The sequence below is a fragment of the Pungitius pungitius genome, chromosome 20, assembly GCF_949316345.1.
Source record: "Pungitius pungitius chromosome 20, fPunPun2.1, whole genome shotgun sequence".
NCBI lineage: Eukaryota > Metazoa > Chordata > Actinopteri > Perciformes > Gasterosteidae > Pungitius > Pungitius pungitius.
Genome location: NC_084919.1, coordinates 12,147,208 through 12,164,708, shown reverse-complemented (window position 1 = coordinate 12,164,708; position 17,501 = coordinate 12,147,208). Strand labels below are relative to the sequence as shown.

At 39.3% G+C, this 17,501-nt stretch overlaps 1 protein-coding gene across 2 annotated transcripts in view; it reads right to left on the bottom strand.

Moving 5' to 3' along the window:
- Nucleotides 1-17,501, bottom strand: part of rgs6 (regulator of G protein signaling 6) — a 52,789-nt gene that overhangs the window by 9,686 nt on the left and 25,602 nt on the right. For both annotated transcript variants that reach the window (XM_037449740.2, XM_062559461.1), the window contains 4 exons: nucleotides 5,004-5,100; nucleotides 3,727-3,777; nucleotides 2,813-2,919; nucleotides 577-628 (listed from right to left, as the gene is read on the bottom strand). In XM_037449740.2, coding sequence (XP_037305637.2) covers nucleotides 577-628; nucleotides 2,813-2,919; nucleotides 3,727-3,777; nucleotides 5,004-5,100 — 307 coding nt within the window. The remainder of the gene's footprint in view (nucleotides 1-576; nucleotides 629-2,812; nucleotides 2,920-3,726; nucleotides 3,778-5,003; nucleotides 5,101-17,501) is intronic.

Below are 17,501 nucleotides of genomic sequence, written 5' to 3'. Positions count from 1 at the left end.
CTGTTCCCTGGGCTAAAATGTAAACACCGTGTGATAAAAATGCAACATAAGTTGCTTTTGATAAAAGCATCAGCTAAAAGACGTCGTATTCAACACTGAGCAGATTTATTTTTGACACTTATTCAGAGTTAAATTGTTAACACTTCGTTGAGTGTTGAATTAACACTGACAAGATTGAGACAAAATAAACACCAGCTTAGAGTCAAAATTGAATCTGAGTCAATTTAACTCTCTGAAATTTGCTGTGTATAGCCTGATATATAGGTCTGTTTAATCCTATAAACATATAATAAGGAAGAATTTAATTATAACAAATCCCCTTCTTTGACATCATATTTTATAAGATATTCATTCTAGGTATCAACATATTTTAATTGCACCTCTAGAGGTTCTATCAACACTCCTTCAGATCGTACTGTTTTAATTTTGTCCAATTCAGTGCTGCTAAGAAATTTCTGTTACAGCAACACTATTACACACAGATTAGATGAAAATGAAATCATACAAACATGGAGGAATACATACGCACAGATTATTTATCACAAAAAAAAAAAAAAAAAATTGTTGAACTCTTACCATAGTCTGTGTTCTCAGGCTCCCAGCGGTTGGACGGCCAAAAATAAGGCGCCTGGGTGTGAGAAAAGATGTGGATCAACCAGTGGTCAGTATTTCAAGGCCCTAAAGTTAAAAAAAACCAAGGAGGCAATTGCATACTTTGCATCAAAATCTAGAGTGACCGATCATGATCATGCTTCTGACACGCCAGTGCAACACTGTGAGAGCCACGAATGCACATCCATCATCAGCCCTGAACCGATCCAGAACAGCTGACTCCTAAAAGTGTTCTGCTAGTGAGAGGCGTCCCGCGGTACAGCGCGGCGTGGGAGTGCTGCAGTAACACAATACAGCGAGTAAGAAATTGGAACGCTGAATAATGAAGGCAGCAGGCGAAGAGCAGATGCTAATGGGATTGTTATTTGACACAGCGCGCCGGGGTTTGAATCACAATTTTAAAACCATCTTTTGTTGTTCCATCAGAGAGAGATTGTGACTGGGTGTTGATTGTTTTGATTTTCCTACTCATTTTCTCTTTGCCTTGTACTTAATTTGGCTTGAAAAGGAAACGCTAACGAATGGTGATTATCTTTACACAGCCTTTCTACGGTGCCAAACTTCTCCTCGTTTCCTTTTTCCGCCTCCCGTTGAACGAGAACCAAGGTCAGAACGTGGAAAATGTGCATCTCGTTTAATTAAACTGCTCCTCTAGACTCAGTGAATGGGAAAGAGGAAGATGCTTCAGAGATCATTCTTATCTCACCATGAGCTGCCTCGCGGTTCCCCACTGAGGGGTGTGAAACCGTTGTTTCCTATTTCTAATTAGGAAGTTCTGGAGGAAAACTGTCAAACTTAATTGATCAGTGACGTTAATGGCGTTTTCATCTGTGAACAGTTGAGGAGCAGAATGTTTTGCTTTTCTAGTGCACCAATACGTCTCCCTGCATCCTTCTGGTAGCGGCCCATTCTGCCCGTACCCAGAGCTGCTTCCCTCGCTCGCTCGCTTGATGAATATTTTAACAGATCACCATTCATTTTTGATAGGGTCACAGGATCCCAACATAGTAGTGCAAAAGCTGTGGAAAGCGGACATCAAGAGCAAGATTGCTGCGTTGTAATTCCATTACAGAACAAGTAATCTTCAACGGTTGATTAAGGTCTTTATGAGAAGCAAGTGGCATCACAATGAGATCAACCTCGCTGGACTTTTTAATATCTCTCAGACTCTCAAACTACGGCGGGATTAGTTTGAGCTTAAGCGAAAGGAACAGGACATTTGCATTTTTTGAACAAAGCAATGGTTGTTCAAATAAAGAGCCATTATTAGAAAATCAAGCTTTTTTACTCACATTGTGAAAAGAAATACACAAAACCCAAGAAGGCCATTCTAGCAGAGGACCTTTCTTGCTGTATTTAAACCATTTGTAAAGCTCCTTTCAAAGCCTGAAATGTCAACGAGCAACCCTGTGCAGTTCAATTCAAACGATTTCAGACAATCGGCTTTTATGTGTGGTTTTAACGAGACTCCAGACCGCACTCCAGCACCAACACGCCGATATGTAAGATACGATGCTTGCAATGCTCGCCACCCTATAGTCTACCTACATTTAAATACACAAATCAACCTGTATAATGTGTACATATTACCTCAATCAATCTGCATATCCCATATTATATAACTTATACCTGTAAGATACTTTTTATCTGTATATTTGTACCTACTACTATTGCACTTCTGGTTGGATGCTAAACTGCATTTTGTTGCTCTGTACTTGACAATGACAATAGTCTTCTTTTTAAGTCTCACCTAGAATGATAGCATACTAATGTTAGACAGCATTATGTAAATGTGCTTTAAAAGGTTCTACAAAAAGGTATATTAGTGTTTCTTAAAGCCAGTAATGTTTTACAACAAGACTCACTTTCGAATGTTGAACCATAACATTGAGAATCTGAAATGCTTACCTAATATTTTGCGTTTACTGTAAAGTAAATCCTTTACCCATTTGTTCTGCAAACTCATCCAGCAGAAGCCTCTCAAAATCCAATCAGCGGTCCCAAAAATGCAGAATCAGATACTCTCTCATTTCTCTCAGCAATGACCTCATACATGTAACGGTTTAATTATACTTATAACGGATTCTAAATCAATGCGTCAGTTGGCAACATTTGATGATACACTGAGTCACAGAGAGTAAATTGCCAGTCGTAACGTAGAGCACACATAGCGTGTCCTCGTCAGCGGTCTCCTGCTCACCTGAAAGCGGTAGAAAGTGCCGTCGTCTTTGAGGGAGAGGACGTGGTCCGAGATGGGGAAGAAATACCCTTGAGCTGCGATGAGGCTCCCGACGTGAATGGCCTCGGCTGAGACAGGAAGAAGAACCGGGAGTTTGTACTCTCAGAAAGAGAACCCGTCAAAACTTGACTTGCAAGGGGAAATGTATCATTGTACTTGGATGGAATGAACGCAGAGGAAGCAATATTAAGAAAATGCAATCAAACCAGGGGGGGGGGGGGAAGTGTCTTCCAAATCAACTTTTCTAAAGTGGAGGATTTGGAAAAGAACCACAGTGTTATGACATCGGAGGTCACACAGTGGCTGCATTCAAAGTGGTTGCTAACAGTTTACCATTTTCCATTCATGTGAATTTAAATTGGATTTCAGCTTTAGGATTCAGCACTGAAGTGGTTTGACTGGGGGACGTACATGCATGACTCAATGATTGACTCAGTCCTGCTGATACTGCTCTCCCACCACTATGCCTCAGGTCAGCTTAACAGCTTAATCAAAATGTATCTCTTTTATTGTTGTTTTTGTTGTGTGTTTTTACACTTGTTTTAAGATAAAGTAGAAGGCAAACTGCAAAGACATTTAACAGATTTTCCTTTAAGAGTTCCTACCACACACTGTGTCTATTGTTTATGTGTTTCATCAGATGACCAAATGCTGCCTAAACAAATGAATCCTTATAGCTTTAAAGTAAGTTCTCAACATACGCAATAACTCATTAGTGACAATCGTAATCTAAATTAGGAAATTGTGGTTTCTGCGCATACTTCTTATAATATGAATGTGAACTCAGCTGTTTAGTTCCAAAACGTTTTGTGGTCATGATAGGCTGTTGCTTATAACAAATAATATATAGCCTAATATAATTTGTGTAAACTTACCTGGATCCTCAATGGACAGGTTCTTCATCAGCCACTGTACAATATCTGTACCTGAATGAGGTCACATAAAAACACGTGATGGTTTTACTGTGTATGGACACACATCTGGTAGACATGGCCTGGGATTTAAGAAATAAAAGGAAGGGGGTGGGAGTGAGAAAACCAACAGGGATATTTCTCCACTGACTAAATGTAAAAGGTGTAGTTTTATCCATTTATTACGTTCAACCAATTCATAAAATGCATACAAAATAAATTTGAGAGGTTGATTCCTTTTAAAACTGCATTTGCAATAAAGTGAAAATGTACTATTTCTTTACTGAAATAATTTATCTGCAGGATAAATTAAAGAAATAATAAAAAGAAATCCATTGAAAAGAATATATATTGTGACTGCTTCATCTTGAGCAGTTGTCTTGAAACAGATATACTGCATCAACCCAGTCTCAGATTTAAAACCCTTTGTCCCCACAGCACTCAGATTAATGTCAGTTCTCTCATTTTGCTCTCCTCAGTAGTCATTTACGACGGGTTAAAACTTTTTGTTTCATTTCAGTCGAATGAGCTTTCATCTCGTCTGTTCTTCATTGTCTGAGTCCTTAATCCTTCACCATTTATTGTTTTTGGTTTTTTTGCCCTCGGCACTCCACATTTAAGCTTCTGTTCTGCACATCCATCCACCGCTGCAGTAATTGTGTTTATTGATATGCTCTGCTTATGGGAAACTGGGGTAATGCATTTTCCATAAGTGCAAGGACGGAGAGATTGAAAAAGAATGTTAATAGCCTTTCTTTGTTTGTCCACCATTTGACAGGCAGGGCCCCCCCCCCCACTCCCCCACTGTTTTAGTTTATCAATCGAAGCAACCAACAGGCAATGTTGCTGACTTCAATCCCCACCTGACAGGTACAACTGGCTTATAATGTTATTATTATTGCTTTTTCTTTAAATGTCTTGTGTATGTTTCCCTTTAACGCAGTCCAACACATTGACACGGAAACCAGATGAGGGGGGGGGGGGGGTGTTGAAGGCCACCTGGACAATAAGATGACAGCATTAATCATTATGTTTGGCGCTGTCTTGTCCTTCTATTCTACAGGGTGCCACTGCACAGCAGCCTAAACAAAACCACAAAATGCAGCCACAACACACATGAATTTCAGATCATCCATTTGAAAAGACAGATAGAAAGACATATAAATGGATAGGTATCAAAAATTACCAAGATGTCTGACAAAAGTATATTACACCAACAGTCTTTAACATCTCTTTCTTACCTGTAACTACACTGGGGATTTTGGTCATGAAACTCTTGACAGTTCTGATGGGCACGCCCTCCGTCTCATCCTGGATGAGAGTGACAATGTCTTCAATCTGCAGAGGACGGTCGGCAAAGAGGACAAAAACAGGGAGGAGCAGACATTGTGAAGGCACGTTACGTAAGATTGAAACCACACATCCACGAGCTGACCTTCTGAAAGAAGTTCCTTTTGAAATGAGACACAGCGAACGTGTGTTACCTCAAACAGAAATAAAGCGTTTCCAAATGAATTTGGAATATTAAGCTCATGCTGCACTAAAAACGTGACCTAATTTCATTGCTGTCGTGGTATTTCAACAATCAACACCAGCAAAATAAAAAACTAGAATTAGATCCCTATATGGTTTCTGTATGTGGTCATAATATGAATACAAGTTGCAGCATGACGAGGATTTGATGTAAGAAGATGAGGTTCAGCGGGATCAGCACGTGCCACTGGCCTTTTGTCACAACTGTACGCCTGCTATGCGTCGTAGTGGTGAGATCTGTGGTTTTGATGGCATCGATGACACCCCCTCTCTCCACAGATGCTTTCTTGTTTGTGTCAGCGAGTGGGATGTGATAAGTTGGTCGCTTTGGAGACAGCTGGCTCAAAGCTACCACAGAATTCAGCACTTATGTAAAAGAAAGACGGAGAGAGGGGTGGGGGGGGGGGGGGGGGGGGCTACAGTCATTATTTATACCTGGAACGCTAAAAATATCACAATAAAGATGCGTCATGCATACGTTCACAGTCACGGATGAACATTACAGAAAAACAGTACCCACACAACGAAAGTGCTTCGTGGATTGTGTTTGGAGGGAATCCTTTTTTGTTGTGCTTTACGTTTGCCTGTGATATATTTCAAATAAGTTTCAAACCAGTCAATCTTTCACACAGTAGGCTGCTGGTGTCCAGTATGAACAAAGTACTTTTGTTACTTTAACATAATCATTTTGTTGTGTTTTTATTTTGTTTCAATTTAGCGATCATACTAAGGCGGACCACAAGGTTTTGTTTCAATTCACAGCAAAAAAACTGCAAAATATAGAAAAGACGTTTCCTCCCAATAGTAATTGAGAGTGTAGTTGTATGGAAATCTTTTTATATAGTTGAAGGGGTCCTCATGCTGTGTGCATTTTTTTAACTGTATGAGCGCTTTGCAATATAAATGTTTCACATGTCTACAATACAAAAATATGCATTTTTTTGGAACATGTGAATAATTCCAGCAGAGGAACCTCAATGAGGAAATGCAGGATGAGGGCGAGAAAACAGAAGAGAAATGAAGCTGCTTCCTAAAAACAAAGAGGACAAAGGCTTCAACAGCATCACGTGACTATTGATCTGAGCATTTCGCACAGCACAGCGTGTTGAAGGTTTTTTTTCTGCACACTAGCTCCCACAGTGGGAACCTTCAGTAGGTTTCTTGAAAATGTTCCAATTACTTCTTTTGTATGGTTTCATTATATGACAACCATCTGAGATATAAATATACACATAAAATACCACATGCTAGACGTAATTAAGTACTAAGCAACAACCCTGCGGAACTGATTCACAAAACCATGTTGCATTTAATATGTTCTAAATCAACAGCATGTTGTCATGCATTTCAATATCAATGCATTCATTTTTGTGATTCCAGAATTATTTAAGAAAATATATAATATAATACATAAAAGATATGCTCAAAAGGCACACGTGATTCCCCTCCAAAGACTAAATGTTTCCAGTCAACATGCAAACTGGCAAGCTGTCTGTTTTTTAATCTCTGGCCATCAGTCTCCTCCACACCTTTTCCTCTTTTGCTGAAAGAAATTGATCCCGGCTGCCTGCCAACACACATGAGAATCAATATAACAATGCAATGCTAATAAGACTTCGATGGTGTGGAGACCGATTTTTAAATGGCTTTTGGTGTAAAGACCAATTTACTCTTGCCCCACCAATCAAATCGACTAATCACTGCAGGTTTATTACAGAATGCATGAGCCGTATGTTGTCTTATGTCTTAATAATAAAAAATGGCTCATTATGTGATAAGACAAAAAATGTTCACCTTTTTTTCCCCCATTTAAAGAGTTGAGAGTACTGTCAGGGTCTTGCATGAGCGTATATTTTTAACCGTCTGAATTTTAATAAGTTTATTAATCCATTTCAATAACGAGGCACCACCCTGAGATCACTAACCAAATGACCAAACTGTAAAATGAACCTTAGGATTGGTGTTCACTCATTATTTCAAGAGTCAAATTACTAATCCACATGTGAATAGTAGAAGTGAAAGTGAACGTAATTGCGCTACGCAAAACTACAAACATGGCGGTTGGACCACATAATGGGCCGAGATCACACACCACGTGCATCTGATTTGTGTGTGTGTGTGTGTCATGTACACTAAACTTAGAAGAAAACATACACGGTTACGAACACACTCTCCACACAGACCCAAGCCGCCTACTCTGAAATGAAGTTGTAGCATTCAATGTTGCTCTTCGACTGTTATATATTATATTGAGTATAAGGAGATAAATCCTCCGTATAGGAGTAGGAATAATTGGTAAAGGTCGTTATCATGAAAAGCATCAGCTGAATGAAAAATGGAAATGCATGATCTGTGAAAGCCACTTTGGTTGGTGGTGAAATGCACTTATTGTAAGTCGCCTTGGTTGAAAGCATCAGTAAATGACATGTAATGTAATGGTTGAACAAAGATGAAACTTAGCTAGATGATCAAAAAATATAAATAGGCAGAAATACAAGATGGTTCGCGCTCCCTTCTTCAGACACAGCTGCAAATGGAAACCTTTGAATTGCCCTGCTTGTCTTACTTCAATACAGACAATTATCACTCTTTTAGCATAACCCTATGTTATAACATATTTCACCGTTACAATGTATCGTGTTCCCATGACTTTGGGATGTGGGAGTTTGGGTTTCGAGTTTGAGATTCATCGGATTTATTACGAGCCGCTCTATTAGATCCCAGTGGGCCGCCTCATCACGGCGCCATAGCCACGCACTTAGCATGGACCAGCTAGTGTGGCGGACGGGGGGGGCTTGAGGGTGACCACGGCTGTTCTGTTGACTGGTTCAACGATCCCCTTCAGCGACAGGACGGCCGCACCAGTGATGCTGATCACGTTTCCCTTACTCAGTAATTTGTTAAGTGAATCAATGTTTTACTTAAAGTTGTCTTATGCTATACAAATGACAGTGGAAACAATGGAAATCAACTAATAAAAATAAAGATATTTTTCAGAAACCCTTTTTAGATTTTTAAATGATTAGGAAAATGTAAAGGTTTTAGCTTGTTGAAGTGGAGCTCCTTTAAACAATGTTTGTGATTTCTATATTATTTATTCTTAATTAAATCAAAATATATATAAAAATAGACTTTTGATATATATACACATATATATATATATATATATATATACATTTATATATATATATATATACAACAAATTTGCTAATTTGAACCTTTATATATCTGTAAACACGGGGCTGTCTTCTCTGCCAACGTGAGAAGAGTAATTTGCACATTTCTTTCCCAGTGAAAGTGGGCTGAGGCTTTTCTCAGTGGCCTCGTGTACTTACTGAGCCCACGATAACCCTAAGCTGGACTCACGACCTCGCATGGCCATCCCAAATACGCACAGAGGAGGTAAATAAAGTGCACAGACTCTCAAAGAGTTCCTGGACCTTTTGAGTTCCTGATGGTGAAACAGCTGCAATTAGCTTCTCTTTACAATTATTTGGATCACTGGAGCAGAGACAGACGGGTCAATACAGAAACTATAATGAAGCAGGTGTACATCCTGCCGAGACAGAAAATGTCAGCTATGGCCCAGAGGATGTTTGCGGACGGATACCTGGGAAACCTGCTGTGAGGGGGCGGGTTTCTGGGTACAAAAATGTATCAGTGTATCATGAGTCTCAACCATAGTAACACGATCATTGTTTTTTTCCCAGATGTCAAAATCTGAAGTCAGATGATCTTATTTTATATACTTTGAGGAGATAGCTCAAATATAGCTCAAATATACCTGGGAAGAGTATTGGTTTTTTCTAAAGGAGCAAAGTATTTAATTAGACTATACATATGCAGATTCAACTATTTACACAACTGCACAAATGACCTTTACAAGATCCTTCACAATCGAGTCCTGAAACACCACCCTGATTGAAACACGGCCTTCTGTGCTTTAAGTTGCACTCGAATGCTGATAAGGAACACGCAGACAAAGGTAAAGAGAAAACAAAATGAAAAGATGCAGGTGAAATAACTTGCTGATTGCCACGCAAAACAGACAACTAACAGTTTTACATAGTGGCTGTAAGCGTGTCCTTATGTCCTGCCGGTTCACTTGTTTCAAAGTCAATGTTTTTATTTATTTACTTTTGCCAATCTTATCATACTTAAATCACAAAAGTAGTGTTAATTTGTGAAACAAAATTGCTAAATAGAACAAAAGCTGTTGCAACAAATCAGAAATCCAACGGAATAATCTCATTGGCTCTCCTGACCTGCAGGTATAAAGTTGCAGCTAAAAAGTGTAAACGTCAAATAAATACAGTGTCCTCAGACCAAAGAATACTGTATGTGGTGAGTGGGCTTCAGGCTTGTTATAAAATGTATCAAACCTAAAGTAACATACCCGATTATATTCCCACCATCCCAAGTTACCAAAGTCAAACACTGACTAGTTTATTTACCCGAGATCTGTGTAGTTTTATTTGTAGTGATCAGTGATCTGTCGTTACCAACACTAAACCACCAAAATGTTCATATATGAAGAAGCAGATTCCATTTAAATACTGTAAGTAGTTAAAAGTAGCCAAGAAATTCGATCAAAATTCCAGTGATTGAATTCCAGGTTTTTCCCTTGTTCCATTAAATATATTCAAAGAAACCCAATCTGCATTTTAGGCCAATGTCATGCACATATTTTTCATATAGTATGTTAATTTTGGAGCTGTTTTAAAATCTGACACAATATGTATGAGGAGACTCATTAACTACACGTCCCAGTTGGGCCGTTTTACATCACCACAATCTAAAACTTTACCAACATTTGATATGTTGCTAGAAATAACTTAATTATAACCTCTTGAAATGGAAAGCAGCTCATTTCAGTAGAAACTCAGAACACAGAATATCGAGCATCATGTTGCTGATAGTTATCCAAATACCAAAACAATTTAAATCAAGTTGTTTGGGAAGGTGGCAAAAGAAAAGTGCCAACACACACCATGGTCAATATTTCTACAGTCAACCATCCATACTGTACCCTATAAGGTCAATCATGTGTATAGGTGTGCTTTGATAGTGTAATATGATGCATTTAATCAGTTTAGAAAACATTAAGAGTCACCTAGGAATCGTTTTTCCATGAAATTCTGTTTGGTAAAGAAAGGCTACGGGAAGGCTGAAACAACATCAGTATATGAAGATTTCACAACGGTGCTGAAATGTACTGCATCAGCTCTCCCACACACACACTCAACCACACACAAAATATGGGTTATTACAGTTATGATCCTAACAGTCCAACGTCTCTGCTCTCTACAGCACCTTCATCACAAAACTGTCTTTAGACAAACTGTCAATTTTACTACTACCATCAAATAAAAACAAAAAAACATGAAATTTACAAAAGGGTCATATTTTAAGCTTGTCATGTGTCCTTATTTATTACCCTATTACAATGAGAATTACAACATAACACATTCTGTATCTCTTCTCTCACCTTTTATCCTACATCACTTTCCGCCCCTACGGCGCCTGAATCCCACAGTTGCTGCACCGCAGCAGATATCACATGGGTCTTTAAAGAGCAGATCACAATCAGGCTAAGATTAGACTTCCCGGGGGTCATTCTGGGAATAATATTTTATTTATAATCCTATCTCTCAGGTATTCTCTCAGTTTATCCCTTGTTGCAATGAAGGACTATGGCATCTTAATGCTATTTTCAATTGTCTGAGAATACTTATCCGGATTTTGTCAGAATTACATTTTCACTGACAGGAGACAGGATCAGTGCGCTATTATAGTTCCAGTGTAACACAAGATCATATAATATGCAGCAATACTTTAATTTGAAACTTGTATGGTAAAATTCCAGCTAATCCACAATCCAGCAAATATATGTAGAGACTTTGTTGTACACTAATATTACTTTGTATGTAATGAAGCAGGATGTATATGGATATAATTTTTTTACACCTCTAATACTCATCAATAATCTTTGAAAATTAGATTAGAAAATGCTAGATTGGTGTTACACAAGATCCCTATACATGTTCTGAATTTCAGTATAGCAACTAAAACTGAATTAAAGTTAAATAGTTCAATAGTTCTTTTTTTGACTGTGGTGATACGGTGTATAACCTACCTTTCATAAGTAAAATAATTGAGAAAGTTGTCCTACAACAACTTAATCGCTTCCTGGCTTCAACTGGCTGCCACGACAACTTCCAGTCAGGATTTCGACCTCTTCATAGCACCGAGACGGCCCTTATTAAAGTTGTAAATGACATCCGTCTGAACCCAGACTCTGGCAAAGCTTCAATATTAATGCTATAAGACCTCAGTGCTGCATTTGATACTGTCGACCACTCAATGCTTTTGGACAGGTTGGAAAACTGGGTGGGGCTCTCAGGCACAGTCTTAAGCTGGTTCAGGTCATATCTACAAGACAGGAACTATTTTTTTTCCATTGGTGACTTCGTATCAGATCCAACCGACGTAACGTGTGGCGTCCCCCAAGGTTCGATCTTAGGGCCGACTTTATTCAACATCTACATGCTCCCACTAGGACAAATCATGCAAAATAATAAAATTGACCACCATTGCTACGCTGATGACACCCAAATCTATGTAGCGCTATCACCAAACGACTATCGCCCCATAGATTTTCTGTGCCAGTGCATTGATCAAATCAAAGACTGGATGTGTCAAAATTTCCTACAACTAAATGAAGACAAAACTGAGATCATTGTAATTGGTGCTAAAAAAGTAAGGTTTAAAGTAACCCAACACCTTCACTCTGTGTCCCTGAAAACATCAAATAAAGCCAGAAATCTGGGGGTTATTATGGATTCAGATTTACACTCAAATCACATCAAATCAGTAACACAATCGGCCTACTATCACCTCAAAAAGCACGACTCATGAGGGCTCATCAAGACTTAGAAACACTTGTACATGCCTTTATAACTAGTAGGCTGGACTATTGTAATGGTCTCCTTGCAGGTCTTCCAAAAAAAAAAAACTGTCAGGCAGCTCCAGCTTGTTGCTGCTAGAGTGCTAACAAAGACCAAAAAATGTGAGCACATTACACCAATTCTTAAATCCTTACATTGGCTCCCAGTATGTCAGAGAATTAATTTCAAAATCCTACTGTTCACATATAAATCACTACATGGTTTAAGTATATCACTGATATGCTTCCACTACATACGCCTTCAAGATCACTAATATCTTCTGACACCAATCTGTTAGTGATTCCCAGAGTAAATACAAATCATGGGAAAGCATCATTTAGTTACTATGCAACAAACACCTGGAATAAACTACATGAAGATTTAAGACTCGCCGCAAATCTGACCACGTTTTAGACTGAAAACTTTTATGTTCACCTTAGCCTTCTGGTAAATTTTACCTACATTGCCCTTTTAACCTTTAATTAAACAATTTTAATAAGATTTTAATCTCTCACTCTGCACTGTAACTTTTAATTATTTTTATATTTACAATTTTATTTGCTGTTTTTTAATTGTCTTTTAATTCTTGCATTTTATTTCACTTTATTGTATGACATGTTATGTGAAGCACTCCGAGTCTGCCTTGTGTATGAAAAGCGCTATACAAATAAACTTGCCTTGCCTATAAGTCCATCATGTGTCCCACCGTTTCATTTCCCTATTCAACATATCCTCAGAGAGCCTTTTGCTAGGAACAAACTAAATATGTCAAAACATATTTAATATGACATATTTAGTTATGAATTAAATATGACACAAAGAGGCTAAAGTTATAATGTGTTGACCTTTTTTGGTCAAAGCATGTCATTAAAAAGGATGATGAGTTTTCCATGCGATGGTTTCATAAAGTCGGGGCACTTCCAGTTCACGAACATGAGCCTCCCGCAATAATAGAGGCCCGGTAATCCAACGCATCTAATATCTCATGCAGCATATTAGCATTTTATTTTTTATATATATATATATTCATGAAGAGAATTAGCATGCCAACCTGGCAAAAGTCAAATTAGTTTCATTGAACTTATTAACTTAAGTGGCGAAACGCCTGTGTGTGGGCGTCAGTCGCACATTAACAGGGTGTCTCACGCGCTCACCAGATGAAATGCCATCCGCCCACAGCGGGCGTGATGACTGTGGCCCTCTGCCTACATTAAAATGGGGTTTTACGTCTGAAGGTCAAACACTGACGGCGGCTGGGTGACAGTTACGGTGAGTCTTACTGGTTTGAGCCCAGTGCGCCTGGCAGCAGGGCCATGTGATCGTCGACGGAAGTGCGATGACGACGGGACGGCGCTGACACGGTCAACTGCCAGCGAATCTCTGCCCGACCGTCCATGCCAGCCATCAGCAATTCAAAAAAAGGAAAAAATAAAGAAGAATCTGCTCCGTTCAACTGAAACAATTCATTCACAAATAATGTTAGTGGCTTAACTAGAGAAATGCAATACATTCTTTACGTTTTGGACTTTGACAAAGAACAAAAACTACTGCCTGGTGTCCAACGGACAAAACGAATCCGTCTAAAGCTCAGCATTTGGTGAAAAATATGAAAATCATTATTTAGATCAGCTTAATGGCGAATGTAACCATGGGCTCCTGAGCAGTGGAGCAGGTGGAAAAAATTAAATCCTTGATATTCAGTTAGTGGGAGCAAAGACATTTTTCCTGCTCACGTTTATAAAACACATTATCTATATAATATCCATTTCTCACTCATCTTGAGTTGGTTGAGGAGCAAATGTTAGCATGTTTTAACAGGATTGCGTGTGTGGAAGTGTGGAACTTAGACGCAAATACGCTGTGCCACTCTCTAGTGTCAATTGGCCTCAATGCTGTTGGAAAGGTGGGATGATGAAAAGTGCAGATCAGCTGTCCCACAGCTTGTTTGGGTGTCAGTTTGAGCATTAGAATAGAACATCTCAAACCACCATCCTGTATGAATGCACCAAGAACACACCGCTCAGCCAACCTAACCCGGCTCTTTCAGCCGTAAGGACAAAGAGGGAATAATGAAATCCTGGTGCAGAAAATGTTAAGAGGTCAAAGTTCTCCGCAAAAACCGTCTGGTTGAGCTTTCCATCCGGCAGAAAGGTGAAAGGCCACAGCAGAATGTGAAACGGGGCCAGGCATCATCCCAGGGCGATAATCAACTCAGAAAAGATTTGCTCCCAGAGCGGGACACCAGCACCAGCTGACACACACATCCATACCTGGGAGAGTGTGAGTAACCATCACCCTGTGGGAGTCCAGCTTGCCTGCATCGATTGTGATTACTTTGATGTCAAATAACAACATTTGCTGTATAGCCCTCATATGCCAAAGATAAAAATGGCCCAAAAAAAGATTCAACGGTGTCCTGAGAAGTTGCTGGATCATCATCGGTAAATCAACTCATTCTTACAAAACAAGAAGATGCAAAACAACGCGACTAGTGTAATCCAATGTAACACAAAGCTAGAAGCTTGAACTGTGGGGAAAATGAGCAGAAAAGCATTTACGAAGACAAACAATTCAAACGAAGGCAGTGGGAAGGAGTGTGTGTGTGTGGGGGGGGGGGGGGGGGGGGGGAAACTTGTCATTTCCTTTCATACATGAGACTGAGCCCATTTGCACTTCATTGGTGACTTGTCGCAGAGGTCCATTAGGCTCTCCCGGTGCACCGGAGGTGGACGGCTGCGCCGGGCGTCACTGAAGCGGCACTCATTAAAATATTTTTCAAGGATTCAACATTAAATATCACATGTGGAATGATGTCGGGGGCTTTTTTTCGGAAGCTGTTGGGGTAACTCATTAAAACTTTAAAAGTCTGTCAGAACCACATGAGCTGTGGACAATCCACGCACGTTGACCCACCGCGGACGGATCTCATTTCAACTGCCGCCCTCACGATGCTTTGTGGCAAAATGTGCTCTTTCACATGTAGTTAGTAGCTCCAACAATGAGGTGTACGTGGCTTTCAACTTTTGTAAAAATCCTTATCCACATAACAATTAAACAACTTATCAGTTCAAAATTTCAAATTGTCCACTACTTTGGTAAACGACCTACAAACCTGCTAAAATGTGATGGTGACCTTGCTTAATATTCTCAAGTTAACACTTGAAAAAAAAGCCCACAGCCGCTCAGAGTTGTTTGTATGGTTTTGCAGACTAGTTTAAACATAACAGGTGTTGCTACATAAAGGGCTCGCTAATGAGGCTTGCTACATAAACGGATATAATGAGGCTTGCTACATGAAGGGAAATAAAGAGACTTGCCTGTCATATTACATGACAAAAGAATTGATTTGCTCATTATGATCCCAATGACATACATGCTGAATGCTTATAATTACAGAGAACCACACACAGAAATGGTTATTTTAAACAACAAAAACTGCTTATGAAAATCACATTTGTTCTCATTTTTACTCTCTTCACAAGTTACGTCAGGCCAAAAAAGCCACACTTATGTCTATAACATTAATATTTCTTTGAACAAATCTCTCAGAATTAAATCCCTCAAACACAACGCAACGCAAAAAAAAGCATTTCTGTGCGTTCACATTTTCTATTGATCAGTGGGTGGCAAACAGCTCTCATTCGAGATGTTTTCAAAGCACGGAAGAATATGCAGAAAAAACAGTGAAAATTGGAAGATTAATGCATTAATTGGAGTATTAATCTCTCACAAGGCGGCAGCAGATGCTGGGGATTAACAGCTGGAACAGCTTTCCTTTACACCCTCTGTCACACACCGTTCTCTGTGATGCAGGAGCTTCGGCTTTTCATTACATCTCTGCTGGACATATGACGGAGGGATCTCGAGAAAAAGAAATGTTCTCCATACCTCTGGTCTTCTGTGTGCAAGCTACAATCTACCATGTGCTTATTTTCAGCCTGGCGCTGTTGAAATGAACTGGTGCTGTGAGGCAATTAGAAGGCCAGAGAAGAGAAGAGGAAAGTCTAAATGTCTTTACGACGTGTCTTAAGATTCTTATGATGTATCTTTTTCATTTAATTTTGTGGCTGAATCAGTCAAATGTTCCTGGTGTTCCTTTCTCCTTAATTCAGAGTATCGGATATGAACACAGATCAAATGTAACACCTCACTCTGTTTAAGTTTACAAGGCAAGTCCGTCAAAGTGGGTCTGTTATACAAAAGCAAAATCTGATGATAACAACGACAGAGTAACGTTAGAAGTGTGCTTTTGTCAAGAGTTTGGGTCATAAAACGACTGAAGCTTGTGATCAAACCAGAGAGACTGAAGGTCTGAGTTTGAGATGAATGACTCCCGACAAAACCTGATGTCTGCTTCACATCCTCAGAGGTCCAATTAAAGTGGAGAGTGAGCTCTCTTTTACACTGAGGTGGTCTACTGAAGTAGAGCCATGAGGTCTTTTCCATACAAAGTATTCATTGTTGTTAAATCCCAAGTGCTTCCAAAGGAAACCACACTGTGAGAAGTTATTCAACTTTATTCATCTTGATTAAAAATTCTAATCCTAGTTTTGTGACATTTCCCTGTGGATAAATGACCATTCTTCTCTTGGTGCAGGGTTGACTGTGCTCAATGAGCTTGTGAATATGTATATTGGATATTACAGAGAAGGCTTTTGGAGGTCAACGTTTTGAAGAGGATTCCGAGCATGAGGTAGATGTATGAATTATTTTTCATTCATCGGTTTTGACTCAAGGCTTTTCTCTCTGAGAGCAATTTTAGTTAAAGGTGTGTGTGTACTCCTTCTAACACTCGGCTAAAAAGACAAAATACTAATGTCACATTTCATTGTCATGTGAAGTCTTTTAAATCATCTTAAACTGTGTGAAAGCTTAGTACGGTATTATGAAAATGAAACCATTGAAAGCAATGAAGAGAAAATGTCCGAATTATAAAATGAATAATTCTTTGACCTTTTGGTGGAAGTGTTGCCTAATGAGACCGTTCCCATGAATATTTCTACATTACCTAAACATGGCAGTAATGCTGGGCCTCTCTCTCTACAAGTTTCAGACACTCCAGAGCAAAGCATGCCTCAGGAATACAGATGTTACTACCAGGGGCCATTTATCCATGATGTTGTCTGCTAAGGATCTACTGGCTCAGCGTTTCTGCAGCTCTTTTCATTTAACCAATATGGTGCCTTCATCTGGGACCAGAGGTCTGTTATCTCAGAGTACAATAAAACCCTCATCCCACATGAAAAAACTGAATGACAT